At 48.7% G+C, this 15,758-nt stretch overlaps 1 protein-coding gene across 5 annotated transcripts in view; it reads left to right on the top strand.

The window, feature by feature from the left end:
• Positions 1–15,758, top strand: part of CAMSAP1 (calmodulin regulated spectrin associated protein 1) — a 63,377-nt gene that overhangs the window by 16,512 nt on the left and 31,107 nt on the right. For 3 of the 5 annotated variants that reach the window (XM_077851349.1, XM_077851350.1, XM_077851351.1), the window contains 2 exons: positions 5,374–5,636; positions 6,596–6,757. The exons of the other annotated variants lie outside the window; for them this stretch is intronic. In XM_077851349.1, the coding sequence (XP_077707475.1) occupies positions 5,374–5,636; positions 6,596–6,757 (425 nt within the window). The remainder of the gene's footprint in view (positions 1–5,373; positions 5,637–6,595; positions 6,758–15,758) is intronic. 5 annotated transcript variants of the gene reach the window in all.

Below are 15,758 nucleotides of genomic sequence, written 5' to 3'. Positions count from 1 at the left end.
AAGAGCCCGCAGGGTGCCCTGTTCCTGCTACTGTGAGGTACGGCTTGGGTACTGGGGCCTTCCGGGTGTGGGGGTCGGCGTTTGTGGGCTCTGCCCAAGTGAGCTGGTTTTCTTTCTTTTCTGTTTGGTGTTTCCAGCTCAGGCTTTGGGTGTGGGCAGAATTCGAAGGCCTCTGGCTCTTTTTATTGCCCGTGTGATGATTTGTGAGGGCTTGTTTCCACGTGTCCACAGTGAGAAGTGGGTAGGTGTCTTCTCGATGGAGACTGTCAAAGCCACCTTTGGAGCCTCTAGTGGTGATTCTCAGCAGCACACATGCTGATGTCTGGGCACCCACATGTGGTGGGAACTGGTCTACACTGGGGCTGGGCACTGCGGGGTTGCTAAAAGGCTTGGGTGATGAGGTGCTGTCCTGCCGGTCACTGGCAGCTGCATGGGCTTTGCTCTCCATAGACCAAGCTAGAGCCTTTTGGGGTCTCGGGCTTCAGTGGGGGCCATAGCGGGGCATTGGCAAGGGCTGCCTTGGCCAGCTGTGGGTGCGGGGACATGGTGTCGGTCCGCGGGATGGAGCCTGGTGCAGCGGGCAGCGACGGCCCAGGTGCTTCCTTGATGCATCTCTCTGACCTGTTGACGGCCTGTGGATGAGAGGGACAGCTAGTGCTTGGGTGAGACTCACAGACTCTAGCTCTGCCCTCAGCACCGTGACTTACGTCCCTGCCTTGGCTGAACCTGCCCCACCCTGGGGACAGCCCAGTAGGAAGTGCAGCAGGCCAGTGTGAGGCAGGCCACCCTTGGGGTCTGCTCCCAGTTGCACCCCTTTGCCTGTCTTCTAGACCGTGCACTCTGCCCCCCACGCACCTGCTGCCCATTCCCACTCTCTCCTGCAGTTAGTACCCCCCGACCCTGTCCCTCACACCGCCTGTCACATGCCCCCGTGAGGTCCCCACATTACCCGCCAGCTGCCGTGTATGTGCTGTCCCCATGGGCCCATGTCACCGGCACCGCTGTCCCCCAGATCGCACTGTGGTTGCCACTCAGGCCGTGTTGGGGCCCTGGCCACAGCTCTGCTGGGTGGCCAAGCCTTGCCCTCTTGCTTAGGGCCCTCCTGCTCAGCAGACACCCTGCCTCCTGCCTTCCTGGTGTCAGGTGGGAGTCCCTACAGCATGCGGCCACTGCGCTTACACCTGCTGCTCGCCCTACCCGCCCTCCGGTCGTCCTTCCGTCTGTCTTTTCTTCCGTTTGTCCTTCTGTCCATCCATCCTCCCGCCCGTCTGTCCTTCCATCCTTCCTTCCATACATCCGTCTGTCCTTCTGTCCATCTGTCTCAGCCCCAGATGTGGGGCTTCCCCCTCACCCCTTGCTCCCACATTCCAGGCTCCTGGTGTTCCTCCACGGTCTGAGGCCTTCACATGCTGCCATCTGTGGGCCCCACGGCCTCGCTCAGGGCGGAGGCCGTGCTGGCCTCTCAGCCCCTCTGTCCCTCGCCTGTCCTCATGCCGCTCTTCCCAAGGCCAGCGCTGCCTCCTGGTTGTGAATCTGTGAACACCTTTCCATCTTTCCTGTGTGTCATCTCACAGATCATGCCTGCCTGGAATGTTCTCTCCGAGCCCACATTCTGTTGCAGCCCCTTCCCTGACCACCTCCCTGTGTCAGTGTTTGGCTCCTGGCCAGCCTACCCCAAGCTGTCCGACCAGCTTTTCTTCCCTGTGTGCTCCCCTGGGTGAGAGCGTCTACCTGTGGCTGCGTTATTTAATGCAGTAGGTTCCGGGCTCCATCCGCTGCCAGCCCCTTTCTCCTGCACTTTGATCTCTGTCTTTTGCTGCCTTCTTTGAGATCTCTGCTAGGGTCCCGCAGGCACATCAGAGACGTCATACCCAGGAGAGAGCATCCCTCTGCCCTGACTGTCCCCTGTGCTTCTGGTTCCTGACAGTAGACGGTACCAGTCTGAGTCTCATCGGCACAGTGGGAAATCTGTCTGTCTTGGTCACACCTAGACCCTGATGCCTGCACCCCTTTCCAGGGCTGCCTGTTCATGGCTGGGCTCTGACATCACTAGGCCCACTGACTGCAGTGGGGCTCTATTGATAGTGATCCTGTCTTCATACTTCCCTGACCCCCTCCCCCCCAGGGCTGTCACATGCGCTCCTACAGGCTGGCCTCAGGCCCCGAGGGACCCCACTGATGCCCCAGGTCCCTCCTGGGGCAGGCAGGTGGTCAGTACTTAGTTGATTGCCCGTTGGGCTAGCGAAGACGTGGCCTGTGCCCCGGGCTGCAGCTGCAGTTCCCAGCTGCAGTTTTCCAGATTCCTCTCGTCAGGGTCGTTCCCTTGTGTGTCCCTATCCTCTCCCTTCCTGCTCCATTGGCCACTGAGAGCCTGGCTGCTTCCTTCCCCAGGAAGCCTCTCTGTCCTCCCTGCCCCGCGGTGCTGGCTCGGTGGCTCATCAGCACCCCAGCACCCTGTCCCCATCTGGGTGGTGCCTAGCGTGTTGTCTGCAGGTCATTCACTTCTTGGTTGTCTTGAGGGTTTCCCCTGAGCAGTGGCTCTACCTCATTTGACTCCCTTCGTTTCTGTGTGGTTTAGGCCCATAGGAGGTGCTCAGTAAATAACTAAACAAGTGAATAATTCTGACAAATTGTTCTTTTGGTTTGTAGACGAAAGGAAGAGTAAGTTACTGGTAACATTCAACGTGTTTACAAAATTGTCTTCTTGTAAATAGTTGTTGACCTGAATAAAACTGATTGTAGATTTCAGAACTTGGGTGAGAGGCCCCAGCAGGAGTTGACCCCACGGAAGCAGGTTGTTAGCTGGCCCTGCTCCCCAGTGAGGGTGGGGCAGGCGCTGGAGGGGTGCAGGTAGGAGGCTGGTGCCCTGGTGGGGGGGATGGGCAGGGATACTGGCAGCAGGAGGCCTTTGTCAAAGTCCAGGCGTTTACCTGGAACCGATGTGTCATTTCCCTGTAGCTCACGGGATCCTGGATCTGCAGTTTATGTGACTTGGTTATGTGATTCCTATGTTCATATTCATATGTAATTGAAAAGTGGTTTGTTCGAATCAATTTATATTATTTTTGAAGCTCCCACTAAGTGGGCCACACACGGAAGACCTTTCTACCCAGGGGGCTGTGAAAGGGAAGGCTCTGTGGAGCCGTGGTTGGTGCTCTCTCCAGCTTTGCCAGGCGTCTGTGTTGAGCTAGAGTGTTTCTACACTTGTACCCCTGGACTCCCGTCCTTCCTAGGGCCAGCCCTCCACTGGGCTGTGTCCTGTCTCCTCTCAGAGCTGTGACTCTGGGGGGCCTTTCTGTGCTGAGTCCGTAGGCCTCTACACTCCTGGAGGGGAGCTCATCAGTTACCTAAGTGAGAGGTGAGGGGCTGGGGCTAGGGGGACTGTGCCATGGTGATGGTTGTCATTCTCTGGGTATATTTCAAAGGGAAAGTCAGTTGGAGTTGCCAGGGGTTTGGCAGGAAGAGAACTGGATGACCGTGAAGCTTTTGGTTGGAGCAGCTGACCTTGAGATGGAGCCCGGGGTGGGGGGAGGTAGAGTTCACTCACAGGCAGATTAGGCTCCATGGCCAGCAGCCTTCACATGCCCCTCCCATGGAGGCAGAGAGATGGAGGAGTCTGGGGGTTGTCCTGAGCAGTGTCAGCTGGCCCACTGCCCTCCTGCCCGGGTCAGCCATGCACCTTTCCTGACAACCTACTCAGATCGTGGGCTCCCTGGCTCGGTGTCCTCCCCCCGACTTCCATCCTGCTTGGGACCAGCGTTGAGTCCTCCACGTGTGTCCTCCTGGGACGGCTCCTGTCCCTCCCTTAGCCTCCCACTCACATGTCACCATCACCTACCAAGAAAGCAGAAATCTCTTCCCACCATGTTTTGCACTGGGACTCCCTTCTTTTATTACAGGTATGATCTGTTTCAGAACTTGGGATGATAACAGAATAGGATGGTCTCTGACAGGATCTGTTCCTCCCTGAGCAGGTTGCTGGTTTGTCCCTGAGGCGAGCATATGTCCCTCCAGCCTTGCAGACCTGGCCCTGGCCCTGTGTGCCTACAGGGCTGCTGTGGGGGCTCTAAGGCTCTGTGAACCAGAACTGAACCACGGTGCTTGAAAACAAAAGGGCAGCAGAAATGTTAGTTACTGTCAGAAATAATGGGCGGAGACATGGAGCAGCCCCAGACCCACAATGAAGTGATTCAGGGCTCTGAGTATAGTGCCCATGACAAGGAAGAGGGCAAGGGGCAGGGAACAGGGTAGAGGGTATGGTTGGAGGTCACTGGTAAGGTCGCCCCTTCTTCCAGGATGGTGCAGGGAGAGGGCGTGCTGGCATGGGGGTTTCCTTCACCAGCCTTCCTGGAGAGACTAGGCTTGTGTGAAGCCTTCTGCAGGTTGGGATGGTTCCAGAACTCAACCATGGTGGAGGTCCAGGGCTGGAGAGTCAGAGGTATGTGGGCTTCCCTGGAGAGGTCATCCTGACTCTGTAACTTCATGTTTCCCAGTCTCCTTGAGTACAGAGTGTCCCCCACTTTTGGGGGGACTGTTGTTGACATCTTGCAGAGCAAGCGTGAGGGACGCCATTGGGGAGGCCATTCCAGACATTTGGAAAGTGAGTGTCCCCAGCTGTACATGGGTGGCTGGTGTTTTTGTGTGGGAAGTGGTCTAGATACTGAGTCAGGTGGGTTCACAGTTGGTCTCTGCTGCTTGTGACCTTGGGCACATGGTGTACTCTCTCTGCCTCCATTTCCCCATGTGTAACGCAGGGACAGAAGTCTCCATTTGATGGAATCGTGGTGATGTTTAATTGACACAGCTCATGTGGCACCGATGTGCCTGCTCCAAAGTCAGGTGAAGGCCTGGTACTGCTGTTTGGAGTTTGTCATGATGCCCGCAGCCCAGCCTTCCCCTCTGTAAAAACCATGGTGATTGGCCTCGCTCTCCTCTCCCGTTGGATGTCAGAAAACAGATGCACCTGATACCCTCCCCAGGACTGACATGGGGTGTGCTGCATACCGTCCCATAGGGACCAGGTGCCGGGTGGTCCTGTGTGCTGCATGCAGCCCCCGAGCGTGAGCAGGTGCCATGCCGCCAAGCCCCAACTGCCCCCCAGGGCTCCCACACCTGCTTCTCACTACTCTATGTCAGGAGAGTTGCTCCTCCTGGGTGTGGTGGTGTGGTTGCTAAGGGGTGTGCACTACCCACACCGCCCAGGTGGGGTTAGCCGCCTGTTTGCAGGTGGAGAAGGTGTGTGGGATGGTGCCGTTTGTAGTGGGATCTTTTTATGTTGTTAGTCACCCATCGTGATGAATGGCAACTCTGTCCTTTGTTAGCATTTTGAACATAACGTGTCATGCTCATGTGGTAATCTCTTCCTTGGCTTAGATAACATCCCCGAGGACCTCAGGGACCCCTTTTACATTGACCAGTATGAGCAAGAGCACATCAAACCGCCTGTCATCAAGCTCCTGCTGTCCAGCGAGCTTTACTGCCGTGTTTGCAGCCTCATCCTGAAGGGGGACCAGGTGGCCGCCTTACAGGGACACCAGTCTGTCATCCAAGCCCTGTCCCGGAAAGGGATTTACGTGATGGAGAGCGATGACACCCCTGTGACGGATCCCGACCTCAGCCACGCGCCCATAAAGATGGTGAGCATCCTGTGTGCTCGTAGGGGCAGGGGCTGCCTCTCCCCAGCGGTGACTGCTTCTGGTGCCACGGCACCTGCTCGGCGCTCCAGCCTGTCATGCTGCCAGCTGTCCCTCTGCAGCTCAGCTGCACGCCTGTGGTGAAGTCAGCCTCAAAACTTGCGCAGATGGCACAAGCCTGAGTGTCCCACAGGATGGCCAAGGTTTGCGCCTGTGCAGTGACATCCTGAGCTGTGCATCTCTTTTAGTGCTGTGATTTTGGAGAAAGGGGAAGGAGTCACTTCCTCTCAGCTCTCTTCCTCCCTAGGAGTGCTCTGGACGCCAGGGTTACATTGAAGCATGTTAATGAAAACATTTGGAGGCACATTTTTTGCAGATGTTTTGGTAAACAGTTGTTGAGCCTAGCCTGTCAGTTTGTTTCATGTGTGTCATGTTTTTGTGTCCAGATAAAGAAGTAAATGTACCTCTTTCTCTCCTTCCCCATTTTTTCTTTGGAAGCTGCACCGCCGATGTGACTTTTCCAGACTCCTCTGGGTCAGCGATTTTTGGTGCCTCCCATGTTGTGGGTTTGGCCATTCATTGGCGTTTTGCATTCTTTTGAGTTCTGGGAAGAAATGGTGCAAAGGTGTGGTGTAATTTTAGCATGCAGAGCTCCTGACTGGTACCCAGGGACCTGTTCGTGGTCATGCAGCCTCGGGCACATCTCTTCCCCTTGTGCCTTTTCCCTTAGGCATAAGTAGAGATGCCACCCTTGGGGCTCTTTGGGTTGCTGTGGAGATGAGAAAGGCTCAGAGCCCTCCACGCTACAGGGTGCTGAGCTGGCTGGACCCTGGGGATGGGTAACATGCAGATAATGACCTCGAAACAACAGAATTGGGTCAGAGTTTGTGAGCAGGGTCTCTGTGTTGAACCTCATAGGAGAGGTGGGTTTGGGCCACCCTCACTGTTGCCTCTGCTCCCAGAGTGCCCACATGGCGATGGTGGATGCCCTCATGATGGCCTACACCGTGGAGATGATCAGCATCGAGAAGGTAGTGGCCAGCGTCAAGCGCTTCTCAACATTCAGTGCCTCGAAAGAGCTTCCATACGACCTCGAGGATGCCATGGTGTTCTGGGTCAACAAGGTGAGTGCTGGGAGCCATGGCCAGAATGGAACAAGGGACACGGGTTGTCTCCTAGAGCAGTGTGAATGGGCTGGGTGCTCCTTGGGGGCCAGGTGCTCTCCCCGCCAGAGGAGGGGAAGCACCCTCCTCGGGTGTCACGCTGAGAACCAGGCCCTAGCAGGGGCCACAGAAGCAATAAATCAATGTGCTGTGTCCAGCAGTGTGTCTACTACAGTGCAAACAGAACACACAGGTGTGCTCCTGAACGTGAAAAGGAAGGGTGTGAGCGGGGTATGATGAGTAGTGCATGTTTATGGTTTGAATTATTACATTCTGTTTATTTTTATCTCAGCACTTATGTGCATTCAAGGAGTGCTTGATTCTATAAGGTATTTCGATGATTAAAAGTGGTATTTTGGGATCCCTGGGTGGTGCAGCGGTTTGGCGCCTGCCTTTGGCCCAGGGCACTATCCTGGAGACCCGGGATCGAATCCCACGTCGGGCTCCCGGTGCATGGAGCCTGCTTCTCCCTCTGCCTGTGTCTCTGCTTCTCTCTCTCTCTCTCTCTCTCTCTCTCTGTGACTATCATAAATAAATAAAAATTAAAAAAAAAGATAAATACTTTAAAAAAAAAAAAGTATTTTTCTGGGCAGCCCAAGTGGCTTAGCGGTTTAGTGCCGCCTTCAGCCCAGGGTATGATCCGGGAGACACAGGATCGAGTCCCACACTGGGTTCCCTGCATGGAGCCTGCTTCTCCCTCTGCCTGTGTCTCTGCCCCCCCCCCCCCCCCCCATGAATAAATAAATCTTAAAAAAAAAAAAAAAGTGGTATTTTTCTAAGTGCTGTTTTCTCCTTTTATGTTTAGAAGCTTACAGTGTAATCTTTTATACAACGTATAGAAAGAGTATTTTTAGTGGCATATGATCATTTGTAGCATTACCTTACCCAGACTTTTTGGTTGTTAAGCATCCTTATTTACAGAAAGGTGTGCACTGAGGGACCCTTGGCTAATAAAGCAGAGGAAATAGAAGAAGAGGAGGAAATAGAACTTCCCTGTGAAGTTGTTTGAGTATGCCACAAATTTTAAATGGTTTCATTATATAGTTTATGCATGTATTCTCTATTATGTAAGGGTTTAATAAGAGGCAGGATAAAAATTGGTGACTGTGGAATTGGTCAAGGAGCATGACAAAGCCAGGCCGTGGTGTGTGGCCCCCTTAAAAGGGCCTCCTTCATTGTTGTGAGGAGGGAGGCCTTATGTCAAAGCCGTGTTGTGACTTCTAACCAAGATGCCCTATTGTTCACTTGGTTTTCTACCCAGATGTGGGAAGACAAATAAATGGGGAATCAAATAAATGGGCAGACGACCTTAAATCTCTGCTCAGTGAGGTACAGGGCTTATTCAGTGTTCACTGGAACCTCTGGGTCCTAGTGTGGACTTGGAAGCTGACCATTGGCCAGAAGGTCACCTCTTGGCGGTGGGCACAAGTCTGACTTGTCCTCTGGCTTTGTGTAATCCTGTGCATGTGGGAAGCATCCACAAGACCTTGGTTAAAAAATGATGTCAGGACTGATACATGTGTCCATAGAAAACTGAATCTTATTTTTATTTATTTTTTTTTTAGAGAAGGAGAGTGGTGGGGAGGGACAGAGGGAGAGGGAGAGACTCTTAAGCAGGCTCTGTGCTGAGCATGAAATCCGACTTGAGGCTGGATCTCACAATCCTGAGATCATGACCTGAGGCAAAATCAAGAGTCAGATGCTTAACCACTGAGCCACCCAGGTGCTTCTTGGGCGATATTTCTGTAAGTCCCAAAATGAACCTCCTATGGTCAAGAGTTCAAGTGTCGTTGGTGTTTTGTCATTGACATACAGTGCTGTGTTAGTGTCAGATGTACAACATAGTGATTGGACGAGTCTGTACATCATGCTGTGGTTGCCACAAGGTGTGGCTAGCATCTGTTCCACACAGCCTCCATAGGGTATCCCGCCCATAACACAATTAGGTGTTTCCAGGTGCCAGCTGTAAGTTGAGACTTGGCTTTGGCGCTATGGGGAAGGGTAGCTGAGGCCCGGGTGTGCTGGCTCCATAGGTGGCCACGAGCATATTCCTCCCATGCATGACTGGGGCAGTGATTGCCATGTAGCTGAGGGTCAATTTTAAAGGCTTTAGACTGGTTTTTGCCAAATTTCTGACCATAATGATTGTACTGTTTTTTTTCATACTGTGAGTCCGTGGAGGTGTCTTATTCCATGATTTCCCATAGATTGGATATTACAAAAAAAAAAAAAAACCTTGCCATTTTTGGGGCAGCCCGAGTGGCTCAGTGGTTTAGTGCCGCCTTCAGCCCAAGGCCTGATCCTGGAGACCTGGGATCGAGTCCCATGTCGGGCACCCTGCATGGACCCTGCTTCTCCCTCTGCCTGTGTCTCTGTCTCTCTGTCATCAATCAATAAATAAAATCTTAAAAAAAAAAATCTTGCCATTTTTAAAGGTGAAAAATAGTGCTTTTTCTTTTATTTTTTCATTCACTGGTAAAATCAATGTTTAAAAAATAGAGTATATGCTTGGCTATTTGTCCTTTTTGGTAAATTGCGTTTGTTATCTTTGGCCATATTTCTTTGGAAGCAGGGTATATTCCTTTTCTCCTCTGCTTCATCAAGTTTCTTGTATATTAAGGGTGTTCTCCATATGCCATATTTTTATATATAACTTTCCAGCTTCTTGCTGCCTGTGTTTGCTTGTGGACTTGGCTGATACACAGAACATGATCTTCACGTGGTTCAACAGCATCACTTTTATCTACTCACATGTGTTTTCTGGTATTAATCTCTGTATTTTAAAGAAATGCACTCTTACTGATGCTGTATCCGCCTGTGGTAGGCATTGCCTCTGGATTTACTATTAGCACATGTGACCCTCCCCTTGGGTCCTTGTGGGCCAGCTGTGGTCACATGGCCTGCGATGATTGGATCTGTACTCAGATGTGACATTACCACAACTAAGAATGACATTTTCACAGCTCATGACCCTTTTCTTGTGCCACACTCTGGTTTTCCTGGAGTTAATACTTGATTATTTTTCATGATCATTTTTTGTCCTTGCCCAAGAGTTACATTTTTATTCAGTGTTTTCCATGTTTTGCTATTTCCTTAGCATTTCCATATGAATGTAAATTTCTTACATTGATAGATTTTCCCTAGTGTGTTCTCTGATGATGACTGAGTGGTGGGCTCTGGCCGAGGGCTCCCCCCACACATACTACTTTCACGTGGTTTCTCTCCAGTGTGGATTTGCAGGTGTCAGATAAGGGGTGCACTCACTCAGAAGGTTTCTGGCACTTGCTGCATGTAGGGCTCCTCTGATGCAGGGCTAGATGCGCCCCCATGCTCTGTGCACTTGAGAGTGTTTCCTTGACCTATGATGAGATGTGAGTTCCACAAAGCCTTTCCTACATGGACTGTGGCTCTGGGCCTCTGTAATGTGGGTCCTCTGATGCCAGACAGCTTAGAGCTGGGCCTGAAAGCCTTTCCACCTTTATTTTGCCAGGTGGGTTTTCTTGCCACTGAAAACTGCTACGTGTTTAATAAGGTTCGGGCTTTTGAGATTTCACATATGGTGAGTTTTCTCTCCAGCATCAATCTTTGAATCTTCTTTGCTGTGGTTATAGATAGTGTTCCCAAGGTTCCTGCTGTGGGAGTACACTTGAGTACACCTTGAAGCTTTTCTCACTGCCGAGCTGGCCTATTTCCACTTGGGAAGGTATTTCTGTGGGTTTGCTTCCTTTTCATGTTTGACTCTGTGTCTGGGTACTGTCACCCCCTTCAGCCTAGAGTCACAGGCGTGTCAGGCAACCTGAGTTTTTTTCTGTTTCGCATCACTTCCAGGGACTGTCCTGCCCCGCCTGGGGTGGCTAGGTGGTGGCTATGTAGGCTCTTGCATACCTGTCCTCTGGCACTTGCCTCACAACCATTTGGAGACCCTTTGGTGTCCATGCTGGGCCAGTGCACTTGGCTCCTTCTCAGCCTGTGCCTCTGCTGGGAGCACGTCTGGACATGGAACCATGCTTAGAGGCTGCAGCTTTCCCAGCGTTTCCTAGCTTCTGAACAAGCCTCTTTCTCTCCCCGTGGGTGCTCAGGCACTCTGCCTTCCCTAGGATTGGGACTCCCCACCGTGCTCTTCTCCAGATTCCCTGCTCTGTGTGTGTGGCTGAGCTGTCCTCTATCCCCACAGTTCTGGAGGTTTACCATGACCATATCTTGCCGTGGCTTTTAAAATTTTTCTTGATGCCCAGCCAGTTGCCTTAGTCTTTGACAAACAAAACCCAGTTTCACTGCTGTATGATTTGCATGCGATAAATAGGCCCATTTCTTTGAGTTTTGACAAGTGGCTATCTGTTTAACATTCACAATCAAGGTAACATTTCCATCACCCTCAAAAAGTTCCTTTGTGTCCCTTTGCAGTTAATCCTTAAGCCTGGGTTACTACTGATGTGCTTTCTTTACTGGGAATTAGTTTTATCTCTTTTAGGTTTTGATAGAAATGGATCATGTGTATGTTACTCATTTTGTGTCTGGGTTTCTTTCACAAAAGAAGTGAAAATGAAACAAAATGAAAACGAAAAGTGGAACAAAATGATTCCAAAATATTTTAAGATTTTATTTATTCATGAGAGACACAGAGAGGCAGAGACACTGGCAGAGGGAGAAGCAGGCTCCCTGTGGGGAGTCCAATGTGGGACTCGATCCCAGGACCCTGGATCACGACCTGAGCCGAAGGCAGATGCTTAACCACTGAGCCACCCAGGCGCCCCAATAATTCTGAAATTGCACCTGTCAGTGGTTTTCTTTTCATCCTCTGGAGTATTCCATTGTATGAACAGAGCAGTTTCCCTGTTCCCCTGATGGTGGACGCTATGGTTGTTTCCACAGTTGTCTCTTGTGAATAAAGCTGCAAGAAACATTTGTGTACAGGTCTCACAGGCAGATGTGTTTTCATTCTTCGAGTAGCATACTTAGGAGTAGAATTGCCAGGTCAGCGATAAGGACATAGTGAACATTAGAAGAAACTGCCAAAGTATTTTGCAAAGTGATGATGCCATTTGAAGCTCCTACTGCTAAGGGAGTCCCATTTGCTCCAGACCATTGGCAGTGCTTGGCATAGTCAGTCTTTCAGTGGGAGCTGTTGGAGTGGATGTGTAAAGCTATCTTGCGTGGTTTTCATTTGCATTTCCCTAACAACTGAAGACATTTGTTATATATTCTTTGGTTAGGTGCATGTTCAAATGTTTTGCCCAATTTTAGGTTTTGTATCTATGCACCAGTTTTGGTAACTTGTGACTTTCAAGGAATTCCTCAATTTTATTTAAATGGTTGAACTAAATTATTATCCTTTAAATGTGTGTATGTCTGTAGTGATGTCTCCTGTTTCTGGCTCTGGGTAATTTCTGTTACTTTTTTTCTTTCCTTAGTTTGGTTTGGTTTGTCAATCTTCTAAAAACCTGCTTTAGATTTTTACTGATTTCTTCTATTTTGGGTTTAACTTCTCTTACTTTAAATTAATTTTTCTATTTATTTTGAATTCAGTTTGCTTTCCTTTCTAGTTTAAGGTAGAAGGTGAGTTCTTTCAAACCTTTGTTCATTTCAGGCTGGTAGCTCCTTTCTGAGCAGGTGCCTGCCCTGTTCGTGTGCTGTGGTGTTGGTCCTCATCACCCATTTTCAGTTTCACCTGCAGGGTCCCACTTTCTCTGTGGGTTACCGAGAAAAGTGTGGTTTGGTTTCCACCCATCTGGGGAAGGTGATTCTAGATTTGAGTACTTTGCTTTCAAATTTGTTGTGCTCAGATAGTATAGTCTGTGATTTTGGTCCCAAATCTATTGAGATTTGTTTTATGGCCCACCGTGTGGTTTTGTAGAATGTTTCGTGGGCTCTTGAACATGGTGCTCTGCGTGTGGGCACAAACTGGCTGTGGGTGCTGTTCATGGCCCTGGCCCATGGCCACTGTGACAGGACTTGAGGTCTGCACTGTCTGTTATTGGTTTTACTCTGCTGTGTTGGTGTTTGTAGTCTGCTGGTATGTTTGCATCTTGGAGGCTTTCTGTATCATCTTGGTGGATCAATCCTTTGGTCATCACGAAATGTCTATCTCTCTCACAGGCAATGGTCTTGTCCCTAGGTCCACCTTGTTTCCTCTAGTGTGGCTACTCCAGCTTTCTAAACACTGGTGCCCATGTGATGTATCCTTTCCCTTCCTCATAGTTTTATTTTTTTACTCTCATCTGTCTTTCCTTTTCCTTTTCCTTTTCCTTTTCCTTCTTTTTTCAGTAATCTCTCCACCCAACTTGGGGCTTGAACACACAATCCTGAGATCAAGAGTTGTAGGTTCTACCAGGTTCCTCTTTCTTGAGCCTTACTTTTAATTAAAAGTAAGAGAAGTTAAACCCAAAATAGAAGAAAGAAATCAGTAAAAATCTAAAGCAGGTTTTTAGAAGATTGACAATCTAAACCAAACCAAGGAAAGAAAAAAAGTAACAGGAATAACCCAGAGCCAGAAACAGGAAACATTACTACAGACATACACACATTTATCTTTTTATGTATAAAAAGATAAAATCTTTTTTATCTTAAAAAAGAATAAAATGAGAGTCTGCCTTATTTTTGAAATGTTTAGACCAATTACATCTAATGTGATTATTGAGAAATCCAGGTTTGATATCTTATCTGCTTTCTATTTATCTCATTTTTTTCCTTTTCTTTCTTCTTTTATGGCTTCTTTTGGGCTGGTTATTTCTGACTTTTTTTTTTTTTAAGATTTTATTTATTTCATGAGACACACACACACACACACACACACACACACACACACACAGGCAGAGACACAAGTAGAGGGAAAAGCAGGTTCCCTGCAGGGAGCCTGATGAGGAATTCAATCCCGGGCCTCCAGGATCGCGCCCTGGGCTGAAGGTGGTACTAAACTGCTGAGCCACCTGGGCTGCCCTGGACTGGGTATTTCTTAGTACTCTGTTTTATACAGTAGTTTTTGGGAGCTGGTTAAGAGTTTACAATATGTGTCTTTAGTTCTTTATAGTTTACTTTAGATACAGTGATAACCATTTCACAAATGATGTCATTTCCCTTCCTGGCCTCCATGATGCTGTTGTCATTTACTTTACTTTTATCTCACATATACTAGTTTTGCTTTCAACAGTTAGATTCTGGATTCTGGATTCGGGAGCCTGATGTGGGATTCGATCCCGGGTCTCCAGGATCACGCCCTGGGCCAAAGGCAGGCGCCAAACCGCTGCGCCACCCAGGGATCCCCAGACTTTCCATTTTTATTGCTCATTCCTTTGTGTAGATAAAGAGCTCTCAAACTTTTGGTCTCAGGTCCCCTTTACACTCTTTCTGTCAAGATTTTATTCATGAGAGACACAGAAAGAGAGGCAGAGGCCCAGGCAGAAGGAGAGGCAGGCTCCATGCAGGGACCCCGATGCGGGACTCGATCCCAGGACTCCCGGATCACGACCTGAGCCAAAGGCAGACACTCAACCACTGAGCCACCCAGGTGTCCCCCACTTTACACTCTTAAAAATTACTTAAAAATGTATTTTAAAGAATTAAAAAAAATTTAATCAATATTTTACCATTTAGACATTAAAAACAAAAATTTAATAATTTGCTTAATAGTAACAGTAAACTCATTTCATGTTAGTAATTATTATAAATAATGTATTTTTATGAAGAATAACTATTTCCAGAAGAAAAAAATATTTTACAGTTTTGTACATTTCTTTAGTATCTGTCCTCCTGGAAAATAAGTTGGATTTTCTTATCTGCTTTTGCATGGAGTTTGCTACAGTGTGTTTCTGTTGAAGTGTATGAAGATGCATCTTTGTGTGGATACATAGCTTGAAGAGAGGAGAGTGCGGATGGATGTGTTTGAGATGATAGTGTCGCAGGATGCCATCCTCTCTTCTACTCTCGATGTGGCCTCTTCTTTATGATGAGCTGTGCAGACTCTGGGCTGCCAGTCTTTGTGCCATCTTCTGGATTATTTGCACAGATGTGGATGATGTCTGGGTGTATCTGTGGGACAAGGGAAGCTTAGGGTCCTCCTATTTCACTGTCTTCCCTGCAAGTCCATATGCACTTCTCTTTTGTTTGTACACCGAAACCCAAAAAGCAGTAGTTTTCTTTTTTTTAAGATTTTATTTATTTATTCATGAGAGACAGAGAGAGAGAGAGGCGCAAAGACACAGGCAGAGGCAGAAGCAGGCTCCATGCAGGGACCCTGACATGGGATAGAGCCCGACGTGGAACTTGATCCCAGGTCTCCAGTATCGGGCCCGGGGCTGAAGGTGACGCTAAACCACTGAACCACCTGGGATGCCCAAGTAGTAGTTTTCTTTTCTTTTCTTTTTTTTTTTTTTAAGATTTTATTTATTTATTATTTTATTTATTTATTTATTTATTAAGATTTTATTAATTTATTATTATTATTTATTTATTTAAAGATTTTATTTTATTTAAGATTTTATTTATTGTCTCTGAGAGACACACAGAGAGAGAGAGGCAGAGACACAGGCAGAGGGAGAAGCAGGCTCCATGGAGGGAGCCCGATGTGGGACTCGATCCTGGGTCTCCAGGATCACGCCTTGGGCTGAAGGCGGCGCTAAACCGCTGACCCACCCGGGGTTGCCCCCAAGTAGTAGTTTTCAAAGATTAATCACAATATGAGATTTGAAACTATTACCAATTCTTAAAAATTTTTTAGATAAAATTGACATTATAAAATATGCTATTTTAAAGTCTACAGTTCCATTTTTTTTTTAAGATTTTATTTATTCATGAGAGAGAGAGGAGGCAGAGGTAGGAAGAAGCAGGCTCCCCATGGAGTTGGGAGCCCATTGTGGGGCTCAATCCCAGGACCCTGGGATCACGACCTGAGTCGAAGGCAGACACTTAATGGACTGAGCCACTCAGGCACCCCTTGTAATTTTTAATATATTCACAAGGTTGTACA

The sequence above is a fragment of the Canis aureus genome, chromosome 16 (genome assembly GCF_053574225.1).
Source record: "Canis aureus isolate CA01 chromosome 16, VMU_Caureus_v.1.0, whole genome shotgun sequence".
Lineage (NCBI taxonomy): Eukaryota > Metazoa > Chordata > Mammalia > Carnivora > Canidae > Canis > Canis aureus.
Note: the sequence above shows the minus strand (reverse complement) of the source record. Positions and strands in the feature narration are given on the sequence as shown.